This window comes from Entelurus aequoreus, linkage group LG13 (genome assembly GCF_033978785.1).
Source record: "Entelurus aequoreus isolate RoL-2023_Sb linkage group LG13, RoL_Eaeq_v1.1, whole genome shotgun sequence".
Lineage (NCBI taxonomy): Eukaryota > Metazoa > Chordata > Actinopteri > Syngnathiformes > Syngnathidae > Entelurus > Entelurus aequoreus.
Window position 1 is genome coordinate 11,418,452 of NC_084743.1, and position 16,398 is coordinate 11,434,849.

Genomic DNA, 16,398 nt, shown 5'->3' on the forward strand with positions numbered 1-16,398 from the left:
TTACCCCACCCCCCTCCTTAATTATTGACGAGGGTGTCACATGACCTGGGCTATTGATTGAGACAATTGTAGTATTACTTATTCATAGCAGCAACATATCGCGTGGCAGTGGTCTTTGTCTTGGAGGGAATGATGGCGTCGTGTTTCGGGGGGGGGGCGGCGTGATACACCCTCCATGCATTTCACTGCTGGTATTGATTTGATGATTCATGTCGTATTTTTTATTGATTTTTTTTACACATGCCAACAGACATGGGAGAGTTTTTACCAGCGTGGAACAAATATTAGGAAGCTCTGCTGTGCGGCCCGGCCGGCGTGCCATGAAGAAGAAACCCAACCCTCCGCGCCATAAATTAGACCCGCAATGAGAAGAAAAAATAAAGTCATTTGTCAACTGCGGATATATAAATGAGATGACTTCGATGTACATCAAGAAGGATGAGCGTGGCGCGGTTCAATAAAAAAAAACGGCAGACGCCGCATGAAGAATTAGGGGAAAATAAATTGAAAGCAGACCACCCGGGTATGAAGAATTATGTTGGGAATTAGCAGATATTACCATCATTTATGTGGCTAAATAAGCTGTCTGCCCGGCGCTCGCTGTGTGCTACGCCGACTCAGCGTCGACTCTATTTGGAATGCAATGGAACTTTATTCTCATTTTACGGACTGGAGAGCGCGGCATTATTTAAATTAGCTGCACCCCCTAAATTTTAGGGGAAACAAAACGTTGATATATTTCCTTCAATGGACTATAACAGTGGTCCCCAACCACTGGGTTAGGGTTAGGGTTAGGCATAAAGAAAGAGAGTTGGTTAGGGTTAGGGCTAGGGTTGGGGCTAGGGTTAGGGTTAGGGTTAGGGTTAGGGTTAGGGTTAGGGTTAGGTTTGAGGTTAGGGTTAGGGTTGGGGTTAGGGTTAGGGTTAGGCATGAAGAAAAATAGTTGGTTAGGGTTAGGGCTAGGGCTAGGGTTAGGGTTGGGGTTGGGGTTGGGGTTAGGGTTAGGGTTAGGGTTAGGGTTAGGGTTAAGGTTAGGGGTTAGGGTTAGGGTTAGGGTTAGGGTTAGGGTTAGGGTTAGGGTTGGGGTTGGGGTTAGGGTTAGGGTTAGGTTTGGGGTTAGGGTTAGAGTTGGGGTTGGGGTTGGGGTTAGGGTAAGGAATGAAGAAAAATGGACTATAACAGTGGTCCCCAACCACCGGGCCGCGGGTCAGGGTTAGGGTTAGGGTTAGGGTTAGGCATGAAGAAAAATAGTTGGTTAGGGTTAGGGCTACGGCTAGGGTTAGGGTTGGGGTTGGGGTTGGGGTTAGGGTTAGGGTTAGGGTTAGGGTTAGGGTTAGGGTTAGGGTTAGGGTTAGGGTTAGGGTTAGGGTTGGGGTTGGGGTTGGGGTTGGGGTTAGGGTTAGGGTTAGGTTTGGGGTTAGGGTTAGAGTTGGGGTTGGGGTTGGGGTTGGGGTTAGGGTAAGGAATGAAGAAAAATTTACTATAACAGTGGTCCCCAACCACCGATTGGTACCGGGCCGCGCAAGAAATTAAAAAAAAATAATAATAAAAAAAAAAAAAAATATATATATATATATATATATTTTTTTTTAAATTAAATCAACATAAAAACACTATATATACATATTCTGTATGTGTATTTCAATATAGATCAATACAGTCTGCAGGTATACAGTCCGTAAGCACACATGATTGTATTTCTTTATGAAAAAAAATAATAATAATAAAAAAAAAAAAAAATCCCCCCACCCCCTCCCCCCGGTCCGTGGGACAAATTTTCAAGCGTTGACCGGTCCCCAGCTACAAAAAGGTTGGGGACCACTGGACTATAAGATGCAGATATACATGTCGTTGTGGCTTGTACAGCCCTTTGAGACACTTGTGATTTAGGGCTATATAAATAAACATTGATTGATTGATTGATTGATATATGTTGTGAAATCAGTTATTTACACATATTCTGTAAATGTTTATTTACATACCTTAATTGTTTCCAAACAGTGTCTGTAACAAGGCAGTAAAACGGCTAATCGAACAAAACAGAAGCGCAACCGATATATAGACCACACTTCAAACTTTTAGGACAAAAATATGTTTTCCATATGTTAGCCGTACCGGACTATAAGCTGCAGATATATAAGTTGTGAAATGAGTTACTTACTAAAAACAAAATATTTTGTTTATTTCCATACCTTTATTATTTCCAAACCGCAGTAAAACGGCTGAATGAGCAAAACAGAAGTCACCGTCATGGACTGAGTTATTTACACAGAAATATTTTTTAAATGTTGATTTATGTACCTTAATTGTTTCCAAACATTGTCTGTAACAAGGCAGTAAAATGGTCGATCAAACAAAACAGAAGCACACCGATAAATATATTGTTTTTGTTTGTTTTGTTTACCATATAGAAGAAAATAAAATAAAATAAAATAAAAAATAAAAATATATTTTTTTTTTGTTTGTTTGTTTTTTTGTTTTGTTTACCATATAAAAAAAAATAAAATAAAATAAATTACAAATATATATATACATATATATATATTTTTATTGTTATTTATATATATATATATATATATATATATATATATATATATATATATATATATATATATATATATATATATATATATATATATATATATATATATATATATATATATATATATATATATATATATATATATATATATATATATATATATATATATATATATACTGTATAAGCCACACTCCAAACTTTTAGAACAAAAATATGGTTTCCATATAAAGGCCACCCCGGACTATAAGCCGCAGATATATAAATTGTGAAAGGAGTTACTTACATAAAAATATTGTTGTTTATGTAAGTGTTTGTTTTATGTTACTATCCTGGTGCACAAATGCTAACAAACGCAAACGCCCCCACACACACTGCTGCACTATGTCAGTGGAACACATTTTGAAGTTCTCTTCTCTCCTTTGAGTGGAATCTGATTTTGCCATCGCCATCTTTTTCCTCATTTTTTTTCCCCTGGCAGAGCCACTTTAAAAAACAGGATTTTTTTATCATCCGATTCCAGCTGTTAGGAAAATATTTCTCCAGTTGTGGTTGAGAAAACACAACATATCACCACTGTCACATGAAAAGTCCATAAGGAGAAGTTCTCTCTCACACTAAAAATGTTATGATGGCCTGACTGTGATATATAATTACCATGATAACGTCATAAATGTCATGTTTGAGGTGAAGCTGCTCTTTTTCACGTCTTTCTCTCTGTTTTAGTAGAGTTCTGCTGTTTACATTATTCCTCTTTTACAAAAACAAGTAGTCCCACTATTTGTTTTTATTTATTGCTTCAAGTGACATCATGCATTAAAGTAACATTGTTGCAAATACACAGACATTTTTTTGTCATTTTCAAAAGCAATAAATAGATTTTGTTTGTTTTTTGCCTCGATGGCGCTCCTCAAGAATGTTATTGGATTATTAAACACTTCAATCTCTAGATCAACTTCAGGTCCATAGGATGATAATAAGTAAGAAATAAATACATGTTTAAATGTTTTGTGTCCTCTTTTGTCAAATAAATCCCTGTTTCAAATGGCAAAAACTCAAAACTATTCCTTCCCAAAAAACAATTCATAGTGGAATAATTCATGTGAAGTATTTGGGGCCTGAAATCGATTACAAATAATAATAATAATACTTCATATCACCATCGATTTTTATTTATTTATTTATTATTATTATTATTTTTTTTTTTAAATCCCACTCAAATTATTGAGGACATAAAATTAATAAAACTAAGTCATACTGGGGTTTTTTCCCCCTCTAGATCAATTTCATATATATCCCATGATTTTATGTTTTTGTTATTTTTGTGTTAGTTTGTTTTATGCCCTTTTTGGCATATATATATATATATATATATATATATATATATATATATATATATATATATATATATATATATATATATATATATATATATATATATATATATATATATATATATATATATATATATATATATATATATATATATATATATATATATATATATATATATATATATATATATATATATATATATATATATATATATATGTATATATATATATATATATATATATATATATATATATATATATATAAATATATATATATATATATATATATATATACATATATATATATATATATATATATATATATATGTATATATATATATATATGTATATATATATATATATATATATATATATATTAAAAATAAAAATAAAATTATATATATATGTATATATATTTTTTTATTTTATTTTATTTTATTTATTTTATTTTTTTTATATGGTAAACAAAAGAAAAAAACAAACAAACAAAAAAAATATTTTTTATTTTTATTTTTATTTTATTTTATTTTATTTTCTTCTATATGGTAAACAAAACAAACAAAAACAATATATATATATATATATATATATATATATATATACATATATATATATATATATATATATATATATATATATATATAAATATATATATATATATATATATATATATATATATATATATATATATATATATATATATATATATATATATATATATATATATATATATAAATATAAATATAAATATATATATATATATATATATATATAAATATAAATATATATATATATATATATATATATATATATATATATATATATATATATATATATATATATATATATATATATATATATATAAATATATATATATATATATATATATATATATATATATATATATATATATATATATATATATATATATATTGTTTTTATTTTTTTTGCATATGGTAAACACACAAAATATGCAATATTTTCCCCAAAAATATATATTAAAGTGGAATATGTGAAGCGATGTAACTGGAAGGCTTGAATAGGTCAATAAATCATAACAACATTGATTTTGATTCATTATTATGTTTTGAGCAATGACCGTTTTAAAGAAAAAAACAGCCTGTTTGTGTTATTAAAGTCAACATTGCAAATTTTTCTTGTTACAACTTTTTCTTGTTACATTTTACTTGTTTGATCTTTTATTATCACTTTTTTATGTTTTTTTATTTTTTTTTTCAAAATATTTTTTTAAATACGCCGCGGGCACTTTGGAAACGTCTGATTTTTGTTATACTGTAGTTTTACCTTTCAGGTCAGATTAGATGGATTGTATATATATTTTTTAATTATATGTTTGTTTTATTTATTTTGGATACATTCCAATTACAATGAAAAAAAAATATATATAGGAGAAATACGAGTGTATTTGTCTGGTTCAAACACTGATGACATCTATTAAACAGACAAGAAGCAAGGAATCATGCAGAGACAGAGTTCAATTTAGCTCAATGTGGAGAGACATATTGGGCACTTAGTCACAGTTCCAACCTACGCTCTAAGGCACAGCCCACGTGTTCCTCTATTTATTTGTGAGGTCCCTGGTTACATCACCGAGGCTGCTTCTCAAGGAAGTGGGGTAATTTCAGCCGCCCCAGTTGGACACAATATATGATTATTCATGAAATGGAAATGTGCTGACACTCGTGATATCGCCCTGTCTCTGCTTTGTCTGCGTCAAGGCACTCGATGTTCGCCCTCGGCAGTCAACAAACACCGATACGAGACGACACGCAATCTCGGATTGCAAGTCGTCCCTTTGCACGGATAGAAAAGTACAACCTCAGCACAATTGATAAATAATGTCTCTGTTCTCTGTCTTCTGTCCACAGTGTGCAGGGCGGGCTTCTACAAATCCACAGTAGGAAACGCGGAGTGTTCCAAGTGTCCGCCTCACAGCTACGCTCACCACGAGGGATCCTTGCATTGCGGCTGTGAGAAGAACTACTTCCGAGCCGAGGGGGACCCGGCCGCCATGGCCTGCACTCGTAAGTGACACGGGTTCCGATCGCCTCGTTATCGACCGCCGCCGTTTGACGCCTCACCAGAGGGGAAAAAAGTACGACGCGGAGTTGGAGGATTTTTCAGTTAGCAATAAAACATTCAATAAAAACGTGTCTACACCCTGCCCCGAGGAGCTGATAATCCCCGCCATTAGTTTAACTGTCAATGAGCTTCAGTGTTCCATGATGCTGTAAACGCTTCCAGATGCCACCGACATTGCATGGGATTCGTTTGAGGGTAAAAACAACATGGTCAAACTATAAATGCATCGATTCTCAGAACTTTCTGCAACAGTCAACTGCAGACGAGCTGAGTAAGGATGCAAGTCAAGTAGAATTAAGAGCATGATTATTATCTTTTTAGTATTACCATTCTTAAAGTACGCACCGTAAATAATATCCTACAGAAGCACAACATATTTTCTGTTAAATTACAATAAGTAAGTACTGGTTTAAATAATAATAATAATAATAATAATAATAATAATAATAATAATAATAATAATAATAATAAATAAGTACTGGTTTTCAAACCTCTTATTGTATGTGAAATGAGTTATATACACAGAAACAATTATGTAAATGTTTATTTACATACCGTGATGGTTTCCAAACAGTGTCAAAAAGGCAGTAAAATGGCAGTTAAAACAAAACAGAAGTCACCGTCATGGACCCACTAGCTGCGGAAGCTAGCTCTCCAATCAAATATAAAATAAATATGACTACATTTTTGGAAAAACAATACTAAAAACTAGTGATATTATTTTACCATGCAGTCATGTTGATAAGACATCCTAAATTAAGATGATCTAGATAGCAGGATTTTTTTTTAAAATAAGTATTTTATTCTGAAAACAAGCATTATTTAACTTCAATTCTTAAATGAAGCATCCTTTAAACAAGACGTCCTACGCGAGGGAGAATCAAAATATTTTATTTGAATAGTTATTTTCTCAATTTTACCATTCTTGAACGTGAATAGACAAACTATACTGTGATTTCCGAATACAAGCCACACCCACTAAATGCTTTAAGGAAACAATTGTTTCCATATATTCGTTCACTGGACTATAAGCCGCAGATTTATTTGTTGTGAATTTATTTATTTACACAGAAAGATTTTGAAAATGTTTATTTACATATAATTGTTTCCAAACGGTGTTTGTAACAAGGCAGTAAAACGGCTGTTAAAACAAAACAGAACTCATCGTCATGGACCCACTAGCTGCGGAAGCTAGCTCTCCAATCAGCTAAACAGACTCAATAAGTCCACGGTGACGTTTTGGCGAATTTACTGAGGAATTTGTGAAACTGAAACAACACAAAAAGAATGCCATTGTAAGTTGATGATGGTAGACATGTTAGCATTTCAGCTAATACTAGCGACGTTAGCTTGATTATATTACGATACCGCGTACAAACGTGTACGAAAACACTCCTACAGACATCACACGTGGGACGCTTTAGTGAGTAGGAATAGTTGTAGTTATATTGTAAAATTAAAAAATGTTGCTCGGAGTGATGAGTGAACAATCCGTACGTGAGAAATGGTTACAAGACGGATCGGGACTTGTACTTCCGGTTGAAAGCGAATCTAAACAGACGGGCAGCACCTGCAGTGAGCAAATGTCCACAAGATGGCACCATAGCACGTACAATAACACACATATCCAGTTGTGTTTAGTTTAGTTTAGTTTATTAAGGATCCCCATTAGTCTACACCGCAGTGGAGACTATTTTTCCTGGGGTTCAGGCAAAAAAAACATCACATAATCACAAAACAAAAGATTACAATGCAGTACAACATGATCAAATAATAAAATGTTGTAATACAAAAATAGCAACAACAAAAAAACAAAAAAAGGAATAATAACTTCGAGTTGACATAATAATGTTCATACCAAAGATAAAAAGAGCAATATAAATATATATATATATATATATATATATATATATATATATATATATATATATATATATATATATATATATATATATATATATACATATATATATATATATATATATATATATATATATATATATATATATATATATATATATATATATATATATATATATATATATATATATATATATATATATATATTTATTTTTTTATTTTTTTGCAAAAATAAAACAAAGAACAAATGGCCTAAAATATACACATTAGTGTACCAAAGACAAACAATAAATGACGAAAAAGTACCATCCATCCATTTTCTACTGCTTGTCCCACAATCAATAAAATAGTCAATAGTCAATAAAAACAGTTATTGTTTCTTGAAATAAGGAATTAGCAAAAAAAAACTGTGCAAAAACTGCAGTTTTCCAGTAATATGTGATGATGCGTGTCGGGTTGTACGGTATACTGGTCCTAATAAAGTACTGTGGTACAAATTAATTAATTTATATAATTTAATTTAATTTATTAAATGTAATTATTTTTTTATTTCATTTATTTATTGAATTGAATTGAATTTATTTTTGTTTGTAAAGAGCAAAAAAAAAATCTGGCAGTGGAACAAGTCAAAATTGTCTTGGTAAGATTTCTTGAAATAAGGAATTAGCAATTAAAAACGTGCAAAAATTGCACATTTCCAGTAATATGTGATGATGCGTGTCGGATTGTACGCTATACTGGTCCTAATAAAGTACTGTGGTACAAATTAATTAATTTATATAATTTAATTTAATTTATTAAATTTAATTATTTTTTTATTTCATTTATTTATTAAATTAAATTTAATTTATTTTTGTTTGTAAAGAGCAAAACAAATCTGGCAGTGGAACAAGTCAACATTGTCTTGGTAAGATTTCTTGAAATAAGGAATTAGCAACAAAAAAACGTGCAAAAACTGCAGTTTTCCAGTAATATGTGATGATGCGTGTCGGGTTGTACGCTATACCGGTCCTAATAAAGTACTGTGGTACAAATTAATTAATTTATATAATTTAACTAAATGTATTACATATAATTATTTTTTTATTTCATTTATTTATTAAATTGAATTGAATTTATTTTTGTTTGTAAAGAGCAAAAAAAAATCTGGCAGTGAAACAAGTCAAAATTGTCTTGGTAAGATTTCTTGAAATAAGGAATTAGCAAAAAAAAACTGTGCAAAAACTGCAGTTTTCCAGTAATATGTGATGATGCGTGTCGGGTTGTACGGTATACCGGTCCTAATAAAGTACTGTGGTACAAATTAATTAATTTATATAATTTAATTTAATTTATTAAATGTAATTATTTTTTTATTTCATTTATTTATTACATTTAATTTAATTTATTTTTGTTTGTAAAGAGCAAAACAAATCTGGCAGTGGAACAAGTCAACATTGTCTTGGTAAGATTTCTTGAAATAAGGAATTAGCAACAAAAAAACGTGCAAAAACTGCAGTTTTCCAGTAATATGTGATGATGCGTGTCGGATTGTACGGTATACCGGTCCTAATAAAGTACTGTGGTACAAATTAATTAATTTATATAATTTAATTAAATGTATTAAATTTAATTATTTTTTACATTTTATTTATTTATTTAATTGAATTGAATTTATTTTTGTTTGTAAAGAGCAAAAAAAAATCTGGTAGTGGAACAAGTCAAAATTGTCTTGGTACGATTTCTTGAAATAAGGAATTAGCAAAAAAAAAAAAAAACGTGCAAAAACTGTAGTTTTCCAGTAATATGTGATGATGTGTGTCGGATTGTACGGTATACTGGTCCTAATAAAGTACTGTGGTACAAATTAATTAATTAATATAATTTAATTTCATGTATTAAATTTAATTATTTTTTACATTTTATTTATTTATTTAATTGAATTGAATTCATTTTTGTTTGTAAAGTGCAAAACAAATCTGGCAGTGGAACAAGTCAACATTGTCTTGGTGAGATTTCTTGAAATAAGGAATTAACAATTAAAAACGTGCAAAAATTGCACATTTCCAGTAATATGTGATGATGTGTGTCGGATTGTACGGTATACCGGTCCTTTTAAAGTACAGTGGTACCAATTAATCAATTTATTTTATTTTATTCAGTTTAATTTATTTTATTTAGTTTAATTTATTTTTGTAAGTGTGTGCTTATTTTTTTTAGTTTTTAACCGTTTGAAGAAAAAAAAAATCCATAAATTAATCGCACCGTTTAAAAAGCCACAGAGTACAAAGTGTAGGAAAAAAATATAGTCGGGAATTCACAGCAAATGAATGGACTTTATTGACATTCTTAAAGTCTACACATATCTCTTATGTATGACTGCCATCTATAGGTCACACTTATCATTTGGCCATGTACCAAATAAAATAGCTTCGAGGTCGGTAAGCGCAACCGGAATTATTCCGTACATTAGAGGCATCGCAATGTAATAATAATAATAATAATAATAATAATAATAATAATAATAAAGACTTGGTAACAGAAGTCCAAAAAGACCAATTACTTTGATGCATTCAGACATGAGAGAAGTCAGGGATATTTCTTATCCTCCCTTTCTGCTGCCGACACCAGTCTGTTTGTCCTCCCGCCATGCAAATTGATTGCAGATCCGTCTTTGCGAGCCTTCCAGAAGCCATTCCGCAGGAATCTATAAATCAGCCCGCTCCCTCATGTCTGATTACGTATTAATTTATGAGCAAAGTGCTAAAGGAGAAAGCCATTCGTCAGGTTTCACCAAGTTGCAGGAGATGCAAATGGAGATCCTCTGTAATGGACAGAATCCTAATTAGAGGAAGTGTCCTGACGGGCTGTTATTACCTAAACACCATCTGGTCAGCTGGACACAGCTCCTCTCTTCTGGGAGCCGCACAGCCATCAAGGGGCCGGACATCAATTCTACAACATTGTGATTAACTCAGTGTGAGGAGTTTTTTTTACTGATTGTCTTGACACATGTACAGTTTCTGTGTATTCAAAATAAAATCAGCCAAGACAATAATAAATATGACATGCATCTGGGGGTTTAACCTGACCCAATAGCAAAATGTATTGCGATACTTTTCAAAATAAAGGGCACCAAAACAAATGTCATAATTGGATTTATTTTTACAGAAAATCTTATGACATAATAAACATATTTTTGTTATTGCAATCTAAGGATGATTTTGGAAATAAAAAAATAAAAAAATAAAAAATAAAAAAATAAATAAATAAAATAAAAAATTTAAAAAAAATAATAATAAATTAAAAAAAATATACATATAAAAAAAATATATATATATATATATATATATATATATATATATATATATATATATATATATATATATATATATATATATATATATATATATATATATATATATATATATATATATATATATATATATATATGTCTTAATTAGATTATCCAAAAAAATAGTGCTCGATACCGTGGTAGAGCGTAATATGTATGTGTGGGAAAAAATCACAAAACTATTTCATCTCTACAGGCCTGTTTCATGAGGGGTTTTTCTTAATCCTCAGGAGATTTTCTCTCTCCTGAGGATTGAGGAAAACCCCTCATGAAACAGGCCTGTAGAGATGAAATAGTCTTGTGATTTTTTTCCCACACATACATATATATATGTATATATATATACAATTAAATTAAATGAATAAATAAATAAAATAAAATAAAATAAATAGATTTTTTAAATAAATAAAATAAATAAAATAAATAAAATAAATAAAATAAATAAAATAAATAAAATAAATAAAATAAATAATTTGTACCATGGTACTTTATTAGGACTAGTACACCACATAACCTGACACACATCATCGCATATTACTGGAAAACTGCAGTTTTTGCATGTTTTTATTTGCTAATTCCTTATTTCAAGAAATCTTACCAAGACAATTTTGACGTGTTCCACTGCCAGATTTGTTTGCCCTTTACAAACAAAAATAAATTAAATTAAATTGAATAAATAAATTAAAAAAATTAAATAAATTAAAAAATTAAATGAATTAGATCAGTGGTCCCCAACCTTTTTGTAGCTGCGGACCGGTCAACGCTAAAAAATTTGTCCCACAGACATTTATTTATTTTTTTTTATTATTATTATTTTTTTCATAAATAAATACAATCATGTGTGCTTACGGACTGTATCCCTGCAGACTGTATTGATATATATTGATATATAATGTATATATTGTGTTTTTTATGTTGATTTAATAAAAATAAAAAAAATTTAAAAAATATTTTTTTATTTTTTTTATTTTTAGGGCGGCAAGGTACCAATCGGTCCGCAGCCGGTTGGGGACCACTGAATTAGATGACTTAAATGAATTAAATAAATAAATGAACTAAAAAAATTAATACATTTAATTAATTATATTAAATTATATAAATTAATAAATTTGTACCACAGTACTTTATTGTATAGCGTACAACCCGACACGCATCATCACATATTACTGGAAAACTGCAGTTTTTGCATGTTTTTATTTGCTAATTCCTTATTTCAAGAAATCTTACCAAGACAATTTTGACTTGTTCCACTGCCAGATTTGTTGGGCTCTTTACAAACAAAAATACATTGAATAAATTAAATAAATGAATTAACAAAAAATTATAATGATTACATTTAATAAATTAAATCAATTAAATTAAATTATATACATTAATTAATTTGTACCACATTACTTTATTAGGACCAGTATATCATACATCCAGACACACATCATCACATATTACTGTAAATGTGCAGTTTTTGCACGTTTTTAATTGCTAATTCCTTATTTCATGAAATCTTACCAAGACAATTTTGACTTGTTCCACTGCCAGATTTTTTTTGGCTCTTTACAAATTAATTAATTAATAAATAAATACATTTATTAAAATAAATGAATACAATAAATAAAATAAATAAAATGAATAAAATGAATAAAATGAATAAAATGAATAAAATGAATAAAATAAAATAAATAAAATAAATAAAATAAATAAAATTAATAAAATTAATTAATTAATTTGTACCACAGAACCTTATCAGGACCGATATACAGCACAACCCGACACACATCATCACATATTTGTGAAGACGTGTTTGTCATGCTAGTTGTCCATAGCGTTTCTACTGGACCCCAGGAAGAATAGTCTCCACTGCGGTGTAGACTAATGGGGATCCTTAATAAACTAAACTAAACATATTACTGGAAATGTGCAGTTTTTTGCACGTTTTTAATTGCTAATTCCTTATTATATGAAATCTTACCGAGACAATTTTGACTTGTTCCAGTGGCACATTTTTTTGGGGCTCTTTACAAGCAAAAATAAATTGAAATTAGCAGAAAATAAATCTGCCATTGGAACAAGTCAACATTTTTTGGGTAAGATTTATTTAATGAATAAATTAGCAATTAAAAGTAATTATTTGTTGGGTGTCTTATATGAAACTTGTGATTCACAAATGGAATATATTTTTTTCTCTCACAACTGGTAGATTTGTTTTGGTCTTTACAAGCAAAAATAAAATAAAACAAATAAATCAAAAAAATACATTTAATAAATAAAATAAATAAAATAAATAAAATAAATAAAATAAATAAAATAAATTAATTTGTACCACGGTACTTTATTAGGACCGGTATACCGCACAACCCAACACGCATCATCACATATTACTGGAAATGTGCAGTTTTTGCATGTTTTTATTGCTAATTCCTTATTTCAAGAAAACTTACCAAGACAAATTTGACTTGTTTCACTGGCAGATTTTTTTTTGGTCTTTACAAGCAAAAATAAAATAAATTAAATTATATTAAATTAAATTAAATTAAATTAAATTAAATTAAATTAAATTAAATTAAATTAAATTAAATTAAATTAATTATACCACAGTACTTTATTAGTACCAGTGTACCGTACAACCCGACACGCATCATCACATGTATGTGGCCCACACAGATATTACTGGGAAACTGCAGTTTTTTCACCAAGTTTCATAGTCAAAAAAGGCGGGTTCAGAAAAAAAAAAGTATGTGAGACACTGATCTAATTTATTAGCGACTTTAGTGTTCTTAATGGTCCTCTACTTTCCTACATTTTTTTCTTTTTTGGCGGCACACTCTCACAAAAACAGCAGTCGGGACCTTTTTTATGTAACACTCAAAAAAGAGGATTTGCTTTGACACCGGGAATAAACATTAGAGCGAGGTTATTACCTTCCCGCCGTTGCCAACACAAACTGTAGACTTCTAAGCCTCCTGAAAAAAAGCAGAATTCAAAAACGGCTGAGCTGACGTATCGACTTACAAGGCGGCCATTAAAAAAGCAGATTTACCGCCGTGTCGTTAAATGCCCTTTTTTTCCACGCTCTCATGACGTCACATTCACTTCCTCTTCCTGTCGTCCTCCAGGTCCTCCCTCGGCCCCTCGGAACGTCATCTCCTCCATCAACGAGACCTCGGTCATCCTGGACTGGAGCTGGCCGGAGGACACGGGCGGCCGCAGGGACCTCACCTTCACCGTCCTCTGCAAGCGATGCCGCGCCGGCACGGCGGACGCCGGCGGGGGCGGCACCGGTCCGCGCTGCGAGCCCTGCAGGGGCAACGTGCGCTTCCTGCCGAGGGCGGCGGGCCTGCAGAACACCACCGTGACGGTGGCGGACCTCCTGGCTCACACCAACTACACCTTCGAGATCGAGGCGCAGAACGGCGTCTCGCCGCTGGCGCCCAAGATGAGGCAGTACGCCGCCGTCACCATCACCACCAATCAGGCTGGTAAGAGATGGTCACAACTCTCTAATAATATATGTACTGAAAATCCCACACTATAGGCCGATTTTTTTCCCCCTACGCTTTGAACCCTGCGGCTTATAGAACGGTGCGGCTAATTAGTGTTTTTTTTCTTCGCAGATAGCCAAAAAAAAACAAGCAAATACACTGAAAAGGTGTGTTATCGTTAGTGTTTTCAACCGTACGTCGTCTCGCCGTCCATAGCGTTTCTACTCGTATGGATTCTTCATTCATCGCTCCGAGCGACGTTTGTAAGTTTTATAATATAACTAAAACAATTCAACACTTGCTAAACGGCCCTATGTGTGATGTCTGTAGGAGTGTTTTAATGCGTATTTGTACGTGCTATTGTAATGTAATCAAGTTAGCATCAGCTAACCGTGTTTGTCTTCTAGTCGTCCATAGCGTTTCTACTCGTATGGATTCTTCATTCATCGCTCCGAGCGACGTTTGTAAGTTTTACAATATAACTAAAACAATTTGACACTTACTAAACGGCCCTATGTGTGATGTCTGTAGGATTTTTTTCATGCTACTTTGTTCCTACGCTTTGTACCCTGCGGCTTATAGAACGGTGCGGCTAATTAGTGTTTTTTTTCTTCGCAGACAGCCAAAAAAACCCAAGCAAATACACTGAAAAGGTGTGTTATTGTTTGTGCTTTCAACCGTACGTTGTCTCGCCATCCATAGCGTTTCTACTCGTATGGATTCTTCATTCATCGCTCCGAGCGACGTTTGTAAGTTTTACAATATAACTAAAACAATTCAACACTTGCTGAACGGCCCTACGTGTGATGTCTGTAGGAGTGTTTTAATGCGCATTTGTACGTGCTATTGTAATGTCATCAAGTTAGCATCAGCTAACCGTGTTCGTCTTCTAGTCGTCCATAGCGTTTCTACTCGTATGGATTCTTCATTCTTCGCTCCGAGCGACGTTTGTAAGATTTACAATATAACTAAAAGAATTTGACACTTACTAAACGGCCCTATGTTTGATATCTGTAGGATTTTTTTCATGCTACTTTTTTCCTACGCTTTGAACCCTGCGGCTTATAGAACGGTGCGGCTAATTAGTGTTTATTTTCTTCGCAGACAGCCAAAAAAACCCAAGCAAATACACTGAAAAGGTGTGTTATTGTTAGTGTTTTCAACCATACGTTGTCTCGCCATCCATAGCGTTTCTACTCGTATGGATTCTTCATTCATCGCTCCGAGCGACGTTTGTAAGTTTTACAATATAACTAAAACAATTTGACACTTGCTAAACGGCCCTATGTGTGATGTCTGCAGGAGTGTTTTAATGCGAATTTGTACTTGCTATTGTAATGTCATCAAGTTAGCATCAGCTCACCGTGTTCGTCTTCTAGTCGTCCATAGCGTTTCTACTCGTATGGATTCTTCATTCTTCGCTCCGAGCGACGTTTGTAAGTTTTACAATATAACTAAAACAATTCAACACTTGCTAAACGGCCCTATGTTTGATATCTGTAGGATTTTTTCATGCTACTTTTTTCCTACGCTTTGAACCCTGCGGCTTATAGAACGGTGCAGCTAATTAGTGTTTATTTTCTTCGCAGATAGCCAAAAAAAAACAAAAACAAATACACTGAAAAGGTGTGTTATTGTTAGTGTTTTCAACCGTACGTTGTCTCGCCGTCCATAGCGTTTCTACTCGTATGGATTCTTCATTCATCGCTCCGGGCGACGTCTGTAAGTTTTACAATATAACTAAAACAATTC

The 16,398-nt window shown here is 31.7% G+C and overlaps 1 protein-coding gene across 1 annotated transcript in view; it reads left to right on the top strand.

Moving 5' to 3' along the window:
* Window positions 1-14,710, top strand: part of LOC133663173 (ephrin type-A receptor 3-like) — an 843,338-nt gene extending 828,628 nt beyond the window's left edge. Inside the window, exons 3-4 of the mRNA XM_062067453.1 lie at window positions 5,763-5,918; window positions 14,281-14,710. Coding sequence (XP_061923437.1) covers window positions 5,763-5,918; window positions 14,281-14,699 — 575 coding nt within the window. The 3' untranslated portion in view covers window positions 14,700-14,710. The remainder of the gene's footprint in view (window positions 1-5,762; window positions 5,919-14,280) is intronic.
* The last annotated feature ends 1,688 nt before the right edge of the window (window positions 14,711-16,398 follow it).